This window comes from Cyprinodon variegatus, unplaced genomic scaffold (assembly GCF_000732505.1).
Source record: "Cyprinodon variegatus isolate N-32 unplaced genomic scaffold, C_variegatus-1.0 Scaffold493, whole genome shotgun sequence".
Classification (NCBI taxonomy): domain Eukaryota; kingdom Metazoa; phylum Chordata; class Actinopteri; order Cyprinodontiformes; family Cyprinodontidae; genus Cyprinodon; species Cyprinodon variegatus.
The window spans coordinates 592,988-607,012 of record NW_015150946.1 but is presented as its reverse complement, the minus strand read 5'-3'; the positions used below and the strand labels follow the sequence as shown (position 1 = coordinate 607,012).

General features: G+C 37.1%; 1 protein-coding gene across 11 annotated transcripts in view; it reads left to right on the top strand.

Annotated features, from left to right (window-relative positions):
* Positions 1–14,025, top strand: part of LOC107094597 (ELKS/Rab6-interacting/CAST family member 1-like) — a 123,357-nt gene that overhangs the window by 28,622 nt on the left and 80,710 nt on the right. For all 11 annotated transcript variants that reach the window (XR_001481686.1, XR_001481684.1, XR_001481683.1 and 8 more), the window contains one exon: positions 11,462–11,597. Coding sequence is in view for 7 of the 11 variants with exons in the window: in XM_015390315.1 (XP_015245801.1) it covers positions 11,462–11,597 (136 nt within the window). In the remaining 4 variants the exon portion in view is untranslated. The remainder of the gene's footprint in view (positions 1–11,461; positions 11,598–14,025) is intronic.

Genomic DNA, 14,025 nt, shown 5'->3' with positions numbered 1-14,025 from the left:
AAAAGTTACCCATTATTTTAACAGATACCATAATATAGCAACGTTTATAGCCTTAAATGATAGTTTCTTTGCTTTTTAGCTCTCCTATTTGCTCTTTAGAGGTCACCATTCTAATGGGATTTCATTATGTGAAATCTGGGGTCTGAATATGCTCCTTTTTAATAGATCTATCAAAATCATATAAACTTTCTGACCTATGCATTGCGATGAGCCACATAATTGTTCCTTCTGGTTTTTGCATAAATCTGCTGGTTTGAGTGTTTTGTGTCCTCAGATGTGTTGTTAAATCTCCACAGTACCAGCTCTTCCTATGCTTTTTTTTTCTTCTTTCTTTTCCTCTAACTTCTAAAGCCATGAATCCCCTGGCATCTTGTCTGCCTTTTCATTGCCGGTTTTCTGCAGCTTTGTTATTCTGCTTTAGAAGGAGAGCAAACAAAGAAAAAAGTTGGTACAATCTCACTTTCTGGTAGATGACAGAGACTTTTTTTTAACATAGAATCTCCTCCTCTGTATTTTTTATTTCCTGTTTTGATCTGAACTGAAGAACTCTAAAAACGTCCAACGTCAATGTTTCCAAAGCTCCATTGCAGGGTTTCATTTTGTATGTGCGCTTTAGTTTGTGTTTGATCTAGCGGAGGTCCTGAGTGTTGAGCTTTTGCAGGGATTTGTGAGCTATTGGGTGACAGCAAGTATAGGCACACTCCTGCCGTCACAAACAAAGCATAATGCGTGCTTTTTTCTGTTTGTTTTGTGTTGCACACATGCAATAGAACACTTCTGAGGAGGAATTTGGCAGCAATTAGGTGAAAACACCAAAGAGCTGAAAACTGCAGAGATTTATCTCATTAAATTCATTCGCACTATTGAAGAATATAAAAGAGCTTTTGTTGGTTTAAAAAAATCAGCAGTTTACCTTGGTTATTGCTGCTGTTTTTACCTTTTGCATACAACTGGAAGCACTTTGGTATTTTTTATCTGAAATTCTCTGCTCTTAGTTATGTTGTGTTGATTTGGCTGCATGTTTCAGATCTTAACCCTGTTGAAGGACCATAGGAGTGGCTGTGAGATATTTATATAAATATCCTAGGAAGAGTTTTAAGTGCCATACAGGTTCTAGTTTTGTTTATGACAAGAGAAATGGGCCCAAAGCATCACAGATCCTTCACCATACTTGGCAGCAGTTGTTTAATCTTACTGAAAAGCTCAAACTAAACCCTCTGAGACCAAATTGCATAGTTCCAGTTTAGGCTCCAGCTGTTTACTTTTGAGATGGTAGGACATGGTAGTTAATTCAAAGATGCCATTGAAAAGCTCTCTTATATTTAGCTCTGTCACTATAGAGCTACATAGATATTTTCCACTGTGCTTGGCTACAAGGTAACCTCAGATCCTCATCCAGCCCTTTTAGTCGCAGTTGTTTGAAATGTTAATAATTATGACAATTTGGGCAAGTTTAGGAAAATGGCTGTTTTTTTTCTAGAAGCTTCTTAAATTCTAAAGCTTGCTTATTTTTCCTGTTTTGTGCAGAGCCTCGAAAAAATTACCGTCTTTGTCTTGACATATTTATCTCTCAAACAAAACATAATTCAAAAGATGAGTAACTGCTTAGAAGTTACTAGAAAACCTGATCAGCTTAAAAAGAAAGTAAACAGGCACTGATTATAGAATTAGAATATCATGAAAAAGTTGATTTTATTTTCAATAATTTGAATGAAAAAGTGAAACTTGGCTGCTATGTTTCAATTGTTTATTCCTTTTCATTTTATAACTGACAACAAACTAAAACCCCAAATTCAATTTCTCAGAAAATTTGAATATTAAGACCAACACCAAGAGGGATTTCCAGAAATGCTGGTCAACTGAAAAGTATAAACCTGCACAGAGCTCAGTACTCAGTTAGGGCTCTTGTGGTCTGGTTGCTGCAGCAATGCGGTGCGGCATGGAGTCCATCAGTCTGGGGTCCTGCTCAGGTGTTATTAGAGTCCAGGTTGCTCTGATAATAACTCCCTCTTTACAATAGCCCATAGCTTTTCTATGGGGTTAAGGTCAGGCAAGTTTGCGGGCCAATTAAGAACAGAGATACCATAGTCCTTAAAGCTGGTGGTGGTAGCAGCTTTGGCATTGTGCGCCGGTGCTAAGTCCTGTTGGAAAATGAAATCTGTGTTTCCAAGACGTTGGTCAGCTAAGGGAGCTTGAAATGCTCTGAAATTTCCTGGTAGATGTCTGCGACATTTGACCTCAGAAAATGGAGAAACACCAGCAAATGACATGGCACCCCAAACATCACTAGATATGGAAACTTTACACTGAACCTCGAGCAACCTGGATTCTGTGCCTCTTCTGGGGCCTTACATTTCCAAATGCAATTTAATTTGATCGGAGAACATATCTATGGACCAATAAGCAGCAATCCTTTCTTTCTTTAGCCCAGATGAGACACTTCCAACGTCGTCCACCTCATTTTGGGTAATTTTTGCCTATTTTGCATACCCAAATGGAAAAGCAAATAACTTATGAACTGTAAGCCCAAATTACAAGTGCAATACATTATTTGAAAGCTAACACCCTCTAGTTTCTTAAAATTGGGTGACTAGAACACAGACCAACCTGCATTAGTTCAAACATGACTCAAAGTTGTTGTTTTTTATTCTCAGAAATCATAGGTCTTTTTTAAACAGCAGTAATAAATACATTCTTGAGAAAAGCAGGTTTTATTATATTATATTTGTTCTACATCATGTCAACCACAAACAAAACCACAAAACATTTCAGACCTCTTGCTATAACAGTTCCAGACCTGTGGGGTTTGGAACTTTTGGTGTCAGCTTGGAACTGCAGGCAATGGCTTTACCTGCTGGTAAAAATGTTACCGGTGGAATTTTATGCATTCTGAATTATTACCCTCACTTAAGGTCCACCAGGTCGCCGGCAAACCGGTGGGTTTTAAGAAGTTAAAAAATGGCTTGACAAAATGGCATAACCAATGTCTTTCGTACATCTGTACTTGGTGATCATTGAATCAATCTCTAGCTGCAGTCCACTCACTCTTTGCCAATCTCCCTCACATTTTTGACTGGGATTTGTGTCATAATCCCCTTCAGGGTGTGGTTATCCCTATTGCTTGTACACTTTCGTCACCAGAGCTGTTCCTTCCCTTCACCTCCCTATTAATGTGCTTTAACACTGAGCTCTGTGAACAGCAAGCCTCTTTAGCAATGACCTTTTGTGTCTTGCCCCCCTTTCTCCAAGATGTCAATGGTCTTCTTTTTGTCTGTCAGCTCAGCAGTCTCCCCTATGATTGTGTGGCCACTACGCTGACAGGCAATGTAAAGACCTTTGCAGGTGTTTTGGATTAATTAGCGGACACAAGGTCTCTGCAATTTTGTACCATTTCACAATATTCTTCTTTTTCTGGGGTGCTGAATTTCGGGGTTTCATTAGCTGTCACTTTAAATCATCAAAATTAAAACAAATAACACTTTAAATATGCCAGACTGTGTGTAATTTACATAAAGTACAAGTTTCATGAATGAAACTACTAAAATAAATCAACTGTTTCACAATATTCAAATTTTATTAGCAGCACCTTCTTCCTTTCTAGCTACTAATAAGTATTGGGCACTGGTATAACAAAAAACTTTTAAAACAAAGCAGTTATTTATGATAATAACATATTCCCTTCTGAATTAGCATTAAAATTAAAGCGTTTTTCATTCCAAGTGTGAATTTAAGCTCTTACAATTTAAAATGATGGCAGACAGCACATGCCAATTTCAACTCTAAATCTTTTTCTGAGGCATTTGTCCACATTAATTGTTTAATAAAGTGTTTTCCCCTTTTTGTTTTAAAAAAAACAATCTTTTATTATCTGGTTTATTATCATGTTGTAAGATGGACCTGTTATGATTTGAATTATGTTTTTTAATCTGCTTTATAATTTTTCTTTTAAGGATGAAGAAAACCATATCCATGTTTCCTTCCTTTTTTTTTTTTTCAAAGGAAATACTGATTTCCCTGTGGTTTGAAGGAACTGCTTGATGTTAATTTTGGGCAAACTACAAGCAGTAAACATAGATGAGGCCCACAAGCATGCATTTTGATCAAATATTTATACAGGGGTCCAAATGTAATATTAATATCACCTTTATGTGGCTCCCTGAGTATGAGCAGCATGCTAATGAGGAGGTTGGGAGGTTTACGGAAATTTCTCAGATTGCATGTGTGTTTTCCTTCTAATTAAAAGCAATAACCTGCATTTTTCACTGCCAAAAGTTCAGATAAAGTATTTCTTATGTTTCTGTGTATATTAGCAACTAGTTCAAAAGCACTTTTTATGTGTATTTTGGAAGGGAGTAAAATAAGAATCCAGAAATCAAAATGTCATTAACAAGTATACCAGTGTGGGTTAATCTTAGCACATGATATATATTTGCAGTGGTTGCCATCTTGTTTGTACGGTGTGTGTTTACATCTGTGTGAATCTTGGCAAATGGATCTCGGGTGTTTGCGTTGTGTTATTATGCGTGTGTTCGGCTTTTTGTGTGTGGTCCAACCCAGAGAAATTCAAATCGTGTGTTGAGGAATGTTTAACCGTTCGTGTTTGGTCTTCGCTTCTGTGTGTGCAGATATCCGTGTTGGTGTTTACTGCGCCGCGGTTAGAGAAAATCTCCAGTAATTCCGGTTCCTCAGCCGATTAGATTCAGTTGTTTTGCAGCAGAAAAATATGTTTTGTATATTTAAGTAACTTTGAATGGGAGTGGGCCTGAGATTTATAAACCAGGGGGTTGAAAGGGCAGTTTCTGTTACCTTAGAGAGCAGCTTTTAAGGAAAGGCGATGCATAAAAACAGGGAACAGACATCTGTTGCATTATTATTTTAAGAAAGCCTTTCAACTGGAAGCGATCAGATAAATAATAAATGAAGCATTTATTTTATAGAATGATGCATAAAATACTTAAATGAAGTACATTAATGTCTTCATTCCTAAATCACTTCAAATCATCTGTAAAGTTATCATTTATAACTTTATAATCATAAGACTGACATGCAGTAAAGCGAAATGTCAGTTGTCCCATGTGAAATGGCTGCTTCGCACATTAAACTTGCTGAAAGTTGCAAGAATAGATTATTTATTTTCACTTTTATCCCATTAAACATAGAGCATATATCCAGGAGAAAAGTACAGGGCTGTGCTTTATTTCCAGTCCACCCATGTTCTCACCTGGTGGGGCACCAATTCGGTGTCTGGTATTTGGTGTCCAGTGGGATCAATAAATCCCTGTTAGCGTATTTATTATATAAAGCCTAAAATTTTATGATCCAGGACAAACGCTTGGGCCATGACCCCCTTGTGCCAATTTTGGATTTAAAGACATTTTATAATTAACAGGTTTGAAACCCTGAATTTCTACTCAAAAAATATATCAGAGGCTGTTTTGGATGTTGGCAGTTTTCATAATGATGCATTTTTAATGAAGAGGTAAAATGTTTCAGTTTGTGGCCTTCAAGTCACCGGTCAGAACAAATAGAGGGAAAGTTGGACGAGTTTAGTCACTGGCCGACTGATTGGTACATCATTAGTGAGAATTGGCCTTCTTGCCATCTGAGCTAACCTTAAACATAATTATCACCTCCAGTTAGAAGAAAAAAATAGTAATATTAAAATATAAGTCTGCCAGAGGAATTAGGGCTCAAGTTTTATTGAATTTACAGACCTAAAGTAAGTATTAAATGAAAAAATGGCTGCCACAAAGGATTATGAAGATTAAAGAATCATTGCAATTCAATGGTGGTCTAATATCTGTAAAAAGAGTATTTATTCTGAGAATTGTTTCATTTTAAAGCAGTATATGAAACAAAGTAAATAAAGATATATTTTAGTCTAGATAACAGAGTTTTTTGCAAGACTGAAAATAGCAGATGAAGTGTCTAAAAAAAGAGCTGATTCAGGTGAGAAAATACTAGAGGTGCAATGCAATGATGAGAATAAATACTAAAACAAATGTTTATTTTCCTCAAAAAATAGGAAAAAGGGTCAGAAAATGCCCTGACTGTGCTGAATCAATTGGAAAAAGATATATATATATATATATATATATATATATATATATATATATATATATATATATATATAAAACACAGAGCAAATGCAGCGTGGAGTAAGAAAACCTCAGCGATCCAACCAGATGTTTGGGGCTTCCTGGAAAACCTCCAATAGGAACATTCCTGCCTGTTTATGGCCTGTTACACTAAGGCAGGGCGTACAGAACCAAACTGAACCCCAAATATTGAAATAACCGTATCCCACAGTTACTGTACATGGAAGCTAAAATCATGGCCTAACAAAGGGAACAAAATAACAAATGAGAGGGCTCACTTACTACATCTGCGTTCTCACTTAACATTCAAACCCAATTTGGATGTAAACACAAGAGCCACACATGGCTTTTCCAATGGCAGACCTTTAAGTGAGAAACGTCGATACACACACACACACACACACACACACACACACACACACACACAAAGGCTGATGATTATGGTGTGAGCTTTGAACATGCAGGTGCTGCTGAGCGGTTTTGGCCGCTTCTCTGCTTTTCAATTTCTCTTCTCCCAGATATCTCAGGACAGTTTGGAATTAGGCCCCTTGGACCTTTTTAGCAAACCGATTTTATGCTACCCTTTTTTGCCAATATCATTTCTCAACTTTTCTGGCAGCAATATTGATGTAAAAGCCACTTGATGGATTACTCCTGTTACTTTATGTAACTTTAGAAGGTAGTTTATGGCTTACACAGACAAGGAAGATGAAAGCTAAGGCTTGTCATAAATGGGTTATATATTTGAGTACATTTATCTTTTTATGCTTTGCGCTAAGCTGAGTAAACTAAAAGCACTATCAGAAAGGGTTAGGGCTGAGAGTAGAGCTATATATGTTGAGGCTCGAAGGTCATATGAATTTAAAGCCCTGTTTACACCTTCTGCAACAATATATACCGATATGCATGGAGACATTTCTGCATGCTGAATGCACGCAATGATTTAATTTCAAAACAGGATCTAAATTTTAATCTTAAATTTAGTCCCACTGAATGATACAGCCCACTATTAAATTATGCATCATTATAGCATTTGCTCCAATTTTCACCATATATGAGTAAATGATAATGCAAATTTTTTTTTTTATTTAAACATCAGCACTGCTTGCAGCACCTTTAAAAAAAAGGTGGTAAAAATAATCCAGAAGAAGTCGATCTTGGGAACATTTTATGTATCATTCAGTGGGACGAGCTGCACAGCCTAAATTTATTTCTACCCCTAAAAGACTCAGATTGGAGGTCATCTTTAGTTATTTTCTGATTTGAAACAATAGCAATGTTTTTTTATGGTCTACTGTAGATAGTCCTGACCTGAACCTGCTCAAATCTGATTTAAAGATTAGTTTTATGGCAAGGAGGTTTTCCAATTTCAAAGACTTGGGGTTGGAAATTGTTGGTAATATTTGTTTAAATTGTTAATTTAAATTAAGGGGTTTATTTTTATTCGGGCAAACATTTGAGCTTGTCCACTTCAGGTATTGGTGTAGTCACACCATTTCTTTCAGTGATTGTACTTTTTGATCTCTGTGATAATCGCAGAAATAGATAAAACCAAAATGTTCACAGCTGCTGCACTTAATTGGCATTTTTCATCAGATTAAATCTACTCCAGGAATCAGGAAGTAAAGAGCATGTGCTTTGTTGAATTATCTCCAAGAGCCCTAAAAGGATTGTCAGTAGGTCTGAATACTCTGGAAAAATAATTAATGTATGCAGTAAAACGGTTAACCCTTTATAGTGCAAGTTACCATTTTTGATCACTTGCATACCACTTACAAATGGAGTGTTATTTCATTTACTCTCAGAGTGTTTTTAATGAATTTCTTATAGAAGCACCTTTGTTATTTTTCTTAATATATACGGGCAAGTTGGCGTTTCTTGTAATTACATCGACATTCATTTATGCCATCAAAATATACATATTTTGTGAATGTTATAAAGGTAATAAGGTCTTGTCCTGGATTCCAATGACACACTAAAAAAAAATATCTTTAAAGTTGTGAAAATGTCTTAAAATAAGTGTATTTACCCTTACTTTGAGTTGGTAAATAAGTAAATCTCCCAGCTTAAGGAGCATTTTTATCCTCAAAATCAGATTATTTGATATTATGCTCTTGAAATAGGAGACTGCATTTTTTTCCTTATTTTGAATGTAAAATGTCTTATTCCATTTGCAAAGTATCTTACTTACCTGCTTAGTTCAAGAAAAAAATGCACTTATTTTAAGAAAACCTGACTGACTTAGATTTCAGTTTTTTGCAGTGCTTGAAATGTAGATGTTTAAAGTGAATGCCCTATAAAGGGTTAAGACAGACGCAAAATGGATAAAGATATGCTTTGTGCAGAGAGGCTTACTATAGTCACGGGCAAACCTAGTGAAGGTAAGAACTACCTAGCCTGCAGTTTAGTGTCTTTGTTATGCCCCCTAGTGTTTTTTTTTTTTTTAACAGTATGCTTACACATTCCTTTGGTTTTTCCTCATGTTTTGATTCCATTGATGTTATTGAGGTTTACTTTTTCAGCATTTGTGCCTGTGTTGATGTCTGGGGCCCGTAAGAGGTCCTGATCAAGTAAAGCTGCTGTTATCTGATAGCTCTGTGACAGAGCCACAATGGCTTCCAGGCGTCTTGAACAGGGATTAAACTATTTCTCCATCTTGCAAAGCCTGCATCTCCCACAAGGAAAGACTTTCTGCTCTTCCCGCTCTTTACTAGCCATTACAGTCTTGTTCATTTTCCTGATGATGATTTAAACCCCGCTTCCCGACACCCAGTAATCCCTTTGTGACGAGGCCCTCCTGCTTCCCGCTGTGCAGACATCAAATATGTCATCCAGTATTTGATTCATAGCTTTTCACCAAATTCCTCAACCGATTTTGACATTATATCGACTCCAGGGTATTTAGGACAGCATTGTGTTGCACAGAATCCTGATGTAAAGTTCAAATTTCTTGACAGAGGTACATTTGTGTTATTATTTGATAGATCATTGCAAAATAATTTTACTATCCACACAGTTTTTCACATTGTTATGAAACATAAGGAGCCTTTAATGTATCTTGTGAGGAATTTATTATATAGATCAGTATGAAATGGTTTAAATGATGCTGTGTAGACCTTTTCTGATAAGTGTGGCAGGCATTTGTATCCTGTCCTCTTATATCAGTACTTTGTAAAACCGCTTTTCACTACAGTTGTCTTTTGGGCATTTACCTGCTTAGCACAGCAGTAACTGTGCACATTTGAAACTAAAACTCAGTTATTCTCAACATAAATACCGGTACACATATATGTGGAGGCTTCATGCATATTTTAGTCCATCTTCAGAGACCTCATGAGCACATATCCAAACACAGCAAACCTTCACAAAAACCTGTTAGCTTGGTAATAGTCTTAGAACCTTATCATGTTTTAAACATCCCCACAACCTTCTGTTTTTCATTGTGTCTTCAATGTTTGTTCACTAATGCTCTCTGGCAAACCTGTGATTTCTTCACCAACTAATGGTGCTCATACAGACCAGTAGACTGTTAATTGCAGGGGAATTTCTGAAGGCAATGACTTTGGCTGGATTTATATCTGAGTATGTGTGGCTTAATGGTGGAAAACATCCTTCGGTTTTAATCTTTTTTGTTGGTTTGAACAAAAGCTTATTTCATTTTGTAAGCTTGTTTATGTTTTAAAGACTTACAGGCCAGACTTAAATGTTTGCCTGGGTCAAAAACTTTCCCTCCAAAAATGGTGAGAATCCTGAACATGAGGATGACCCAGGGATGTGGATTCAAAGTTGTTTAAAGTTCAAAGTTTAAAGTTTTCTATCTAAGGAGAACCAGCTGATTGCATTGACTCAGTGACTTGAAGGCAGTCCCTTACACCAAGCATGGTTGTAGAGACAGCGAAGAGGAAAAACTCTCTTTTAACAGGAAGTGAAATAACCAATATTTATTACTTTATTATCTGAGATCAATTGAATCCCATCCAAATGAAGTGACTGACTAATAAGCTCTTTTTCAAAGATTCTGGTCCAAAGACTATAACGTCTGTTTTGTCTGAGGACAGGAGCAGAAAGTTAAGAGTGATCCAGGTTTTTATGTCTTCAAGACATGCCTGTAGTCTATATAATGGATTAATTTTGATATATAGACATAAATAGTTGTGTATCATCAGCATTACAGCGGAAATTAATCCCATGCTGTCTAATAATTCTACAGATATATATATAGTAAATAGAATTGGTCCTAGCACTTGTCCCTGTGGTACTCCACTGGTAACCCTGGATTCTGAGGAAGATTTATTATTATCGTAAACAAATTGAAATCAGTCTGATAAATAAGATTTAAACCAGCCTATTGCTGTGTTTTTGATTCCTGCAAAACATTCAAATCTTTCTAAAGTTATATTATGATCAGCTGTATTAATTGCAGCACTGAGATCTAACAGGACAAGTACAGATACAAGTCCATTTTCTGAGGCCATGAGAATATCATTAGTGACTTTCACCAGAGCTGTTTCAGTGCTATGATGAGCTCTAAAACCAGATTGAAACTCAGAGGATCCTCTTACTCATGAAGCTTAACATGGCCTCTTTCTTCCCCAGAGTGCTTGTCAACTTTTAGGGAGCAATAACTGAGACCATCCCATGTCTAATTGAAGCAGTGTGGTTTGAGAGTTTAAGTAATGACCACAGCCCTGAGGATTGTGGAATATCCTCTCCGTGATATTGATTCCATTTACGTCGGACAGGTTGAGAACAGAGTCAGGCATATCACTGCCTACCTTCATACAGACTCTTTGTACTGCTGCCTTCAGGAGAGCTGTACAACAAAACACGGACTAACAGCTTTAAAGACATCTTCTTCCCTAGAGCTGTCTAGGCCATCACTTCTCTTTAGACTCTGTTTTGCACTATTTGCCACACTTAATTACTCCAATTCCAACCTCACTGATACATTTTTGATGCCACTGTTAATGTCCTCGTCAAAGCTGTGATGCCCCAAACTAAATTCTGTTATCCTCCTGTGTTTGCATAATGACCGTGGACTATTTTGCCTCCAAGTGCCTAAGCAAAACCATAATGATAATAATGGTGATAATTGAAAAACAAGTTTGAAAATGTGAAAGTGTTTTGCAGCTGTACAATTTTGTGGACTACAGGGGTGCAAAATAACTTTTAAAGATTTTAAACTCTAATTTAAGAAGCAAAACCAGAAAGAACTGGAGGCCTGTTAAGAATAATAGCCCCGTTCTGAGCTATTTAGTCTAAATTAGCTTCAGTGAAGTCATTATGAATATCATAAACAAAAAACATCAGTCATGAACATGCAGATGATGTATTGTTTGTAAAATATTATTGTGTTTTTGCAGACAAATTAAGGACCAGTCGAAGAAGGTGGCTAACATGAAACACAAGGAGCAAGTGGAAAAGAACAGAAACGCCCAGCTGATGGAGGAGGCCAAGAAGAGGGAAGACAATCTCAACGAAAGTTCTCAGCAGATAAAGGTAAAGGACGAAAGCCTGTAGAAAGCTGGAGAAAAGTTTCTGTCCATGTCCTCTGAGTAACTTCTGCTACAACAACACCATGTTGTCATAACGTGATCCAGAGCAGCCTGAGGCAATGTCAAACACACTCACTCTCACATGCTGCAGCTCTCAGCTGAGAAGATGTGAGAGGAGTAGGCCAAGGTGGATAATTGGCAGGGGGAGCCCATGGAAGATGGAGAAGAGGGGAGTGATGAGTAGAAAAATGAGAGAGGTGATTAAAGGAGAAGGAAAAAATGAATGCTTTTGGGTTTTAAAAAGCTTCTCTGTGGTTGAGGAGCACTCCTAATTGTTTGCTGGGTGCATCAAGTCACCCGAGATAAGACTCCCATGTGGTGTGATGATTCTGTGTGGTTTTCTCCATATAGCTGCAGATAATAGGTTCTCTTTTGCTTCTTTTTCATTTAACTTTACCCTTTCACCTTAAATTTCTTCCTGGCCTCCCCTGAAATCCTTCAGCCTGTTTTTTTCTTCCTCCTCATCCTCGTTCTTCTCTTCCAGTAATTGCTAACCTCAATGGCTCGCTGATTATAGACAGATGAAAACTGTCATTCTGTGTGTGTGTGTGTGTTTTGTGTGAACAAGCTTATGCACCCTTTAGCTATGGTTGATTTGGTTTAAGTAGTTAGGAAGCTGTCATTTGCAGTGTGTGTATGCGGCTGGAGGATGAGTCGATGTGAGTCACTGAGACACATGAGACCGCAGCGGTTACAACCAGAACTTGTGTGTGTGTGTGTGTGTGTCGGTTCCGGGCCAGCATGCATAACCTAAACAACCCTGCAGACGCTAACAGGACAGGACTGTAAATTTAATTCGATACAAAAAGAGCCGGCTTTGTTCCAAATGAATTCCACTGTGCTCTGCATAGTTAGACACCAAGTAATGTTGTCTCATCGGGGATTCGGATTCTCAGCACATGTGTTGGAGATGTTCTGGAGATTTGCTCACGGCCACTGTAATGCCTCATCGTCCCGCTTCCTTCCTGTCCCCATCAGTTATTCATTCAGACCTAATTTACCCTGCAAAGAAGAAGAAAAATTGACCTTTATTAATTGGGAATTTGTGGGAACGCCATGCAGTGACTATCCTCTATGTGTGACTAGAATCCTCCAAGGCTAATGAGAGATCAGTATGGATAGTCTATGAGCGTTTTGATTATTTTAGTTCTAGGGAGAAAAAAAAATGATTAAAGATGATTTTACCTTTGCCTGTTTTAGCTAAGCTTTTTGTTCACTTGTTACCAGAATGATCCATCGGGTGCCTGTCTTTGTAGCGCACCAATCCATCACATGGCAACACAGGATAAACTGATGCAAAAACACGCACTTATACCAAAGGACACCGTAAGGTGTTTTTCTATAAACCATCAAATTGCGCAAATTATAATAACGAAATAATTTTGCTTTACGTTACCATTCCACTTTAATAAAAAAAAAACAAAAAAACGCTACAATGAGGTTTTTCAATTGAATCAAAACTCTTAGTTTGAAGATGGTGGCAACCATTAGAGCTGGGCTGAGATTTGGATGCATTATTTGTTTACATCCCCCACTTTGAAATATAGTGGGACAAATGTATTCACGTACAATTTTAACTGTATTTTTTATTTAATGGAAATTCCACGATTGTGATTTAGCAGAATATCGACCCCGAGAAAACTTTTTTGCAGAAAGTCCCCAACCATAATTTAAAGTAAGGACTTGCTTGCTTCAAAGAAGCAGTGGTAACATGCAGTACTGTCAAAATTATGAAATTTTAAGGGATTTTTACATTTTTATGCTTAAAATACATCCTTTGTATTTAGTGGATTTTTTTTTTTATTTGGGTAAAATGTTTTAGATTTTTCCTCCCAAGATTGTCATCGTAGTTTTCTGGAAATTTGACCCATTCCTCCCGAGAGAGCAGATGTAACAGAGTCAGGTTTGTGGGCCATACTTCTTCCTCAGAGTCCTCTATTATTTAATAGAGGACTCTGTTATTTACCAAAAACAAAAAATAACCATCTGGTGACTTATAAGTGATTCTTACAATACCTTGGTTTGGGTCTGTGTAGAAGAAAATTCGGTCTCTCCAGCTCTCTTTTCTATTTCTTTTTTGCAGTCGTCTCAGGTAAACAGAGCAACATGATGCTCTGTAGAAAAAAATGCTACATTATTATATTATTCAGGCCCTTTAGTTTGCTGAAGAGGACTTAAAGCTTTCCAGGTGTGAAATTGACCCTTCATTTTGACTTTAATTAGCATTTTGTCTTGCTACCAAATGGTAAAAACTTAACTCCTCCGATAGAGCATTTAATACCCATGATGTTTAAATAATTTTCTATAATGTACGCTATGTAAGTATTTGTGGTTCAAACTATTAAAATGTGCCAGCAGGAGGTCATTTAGAG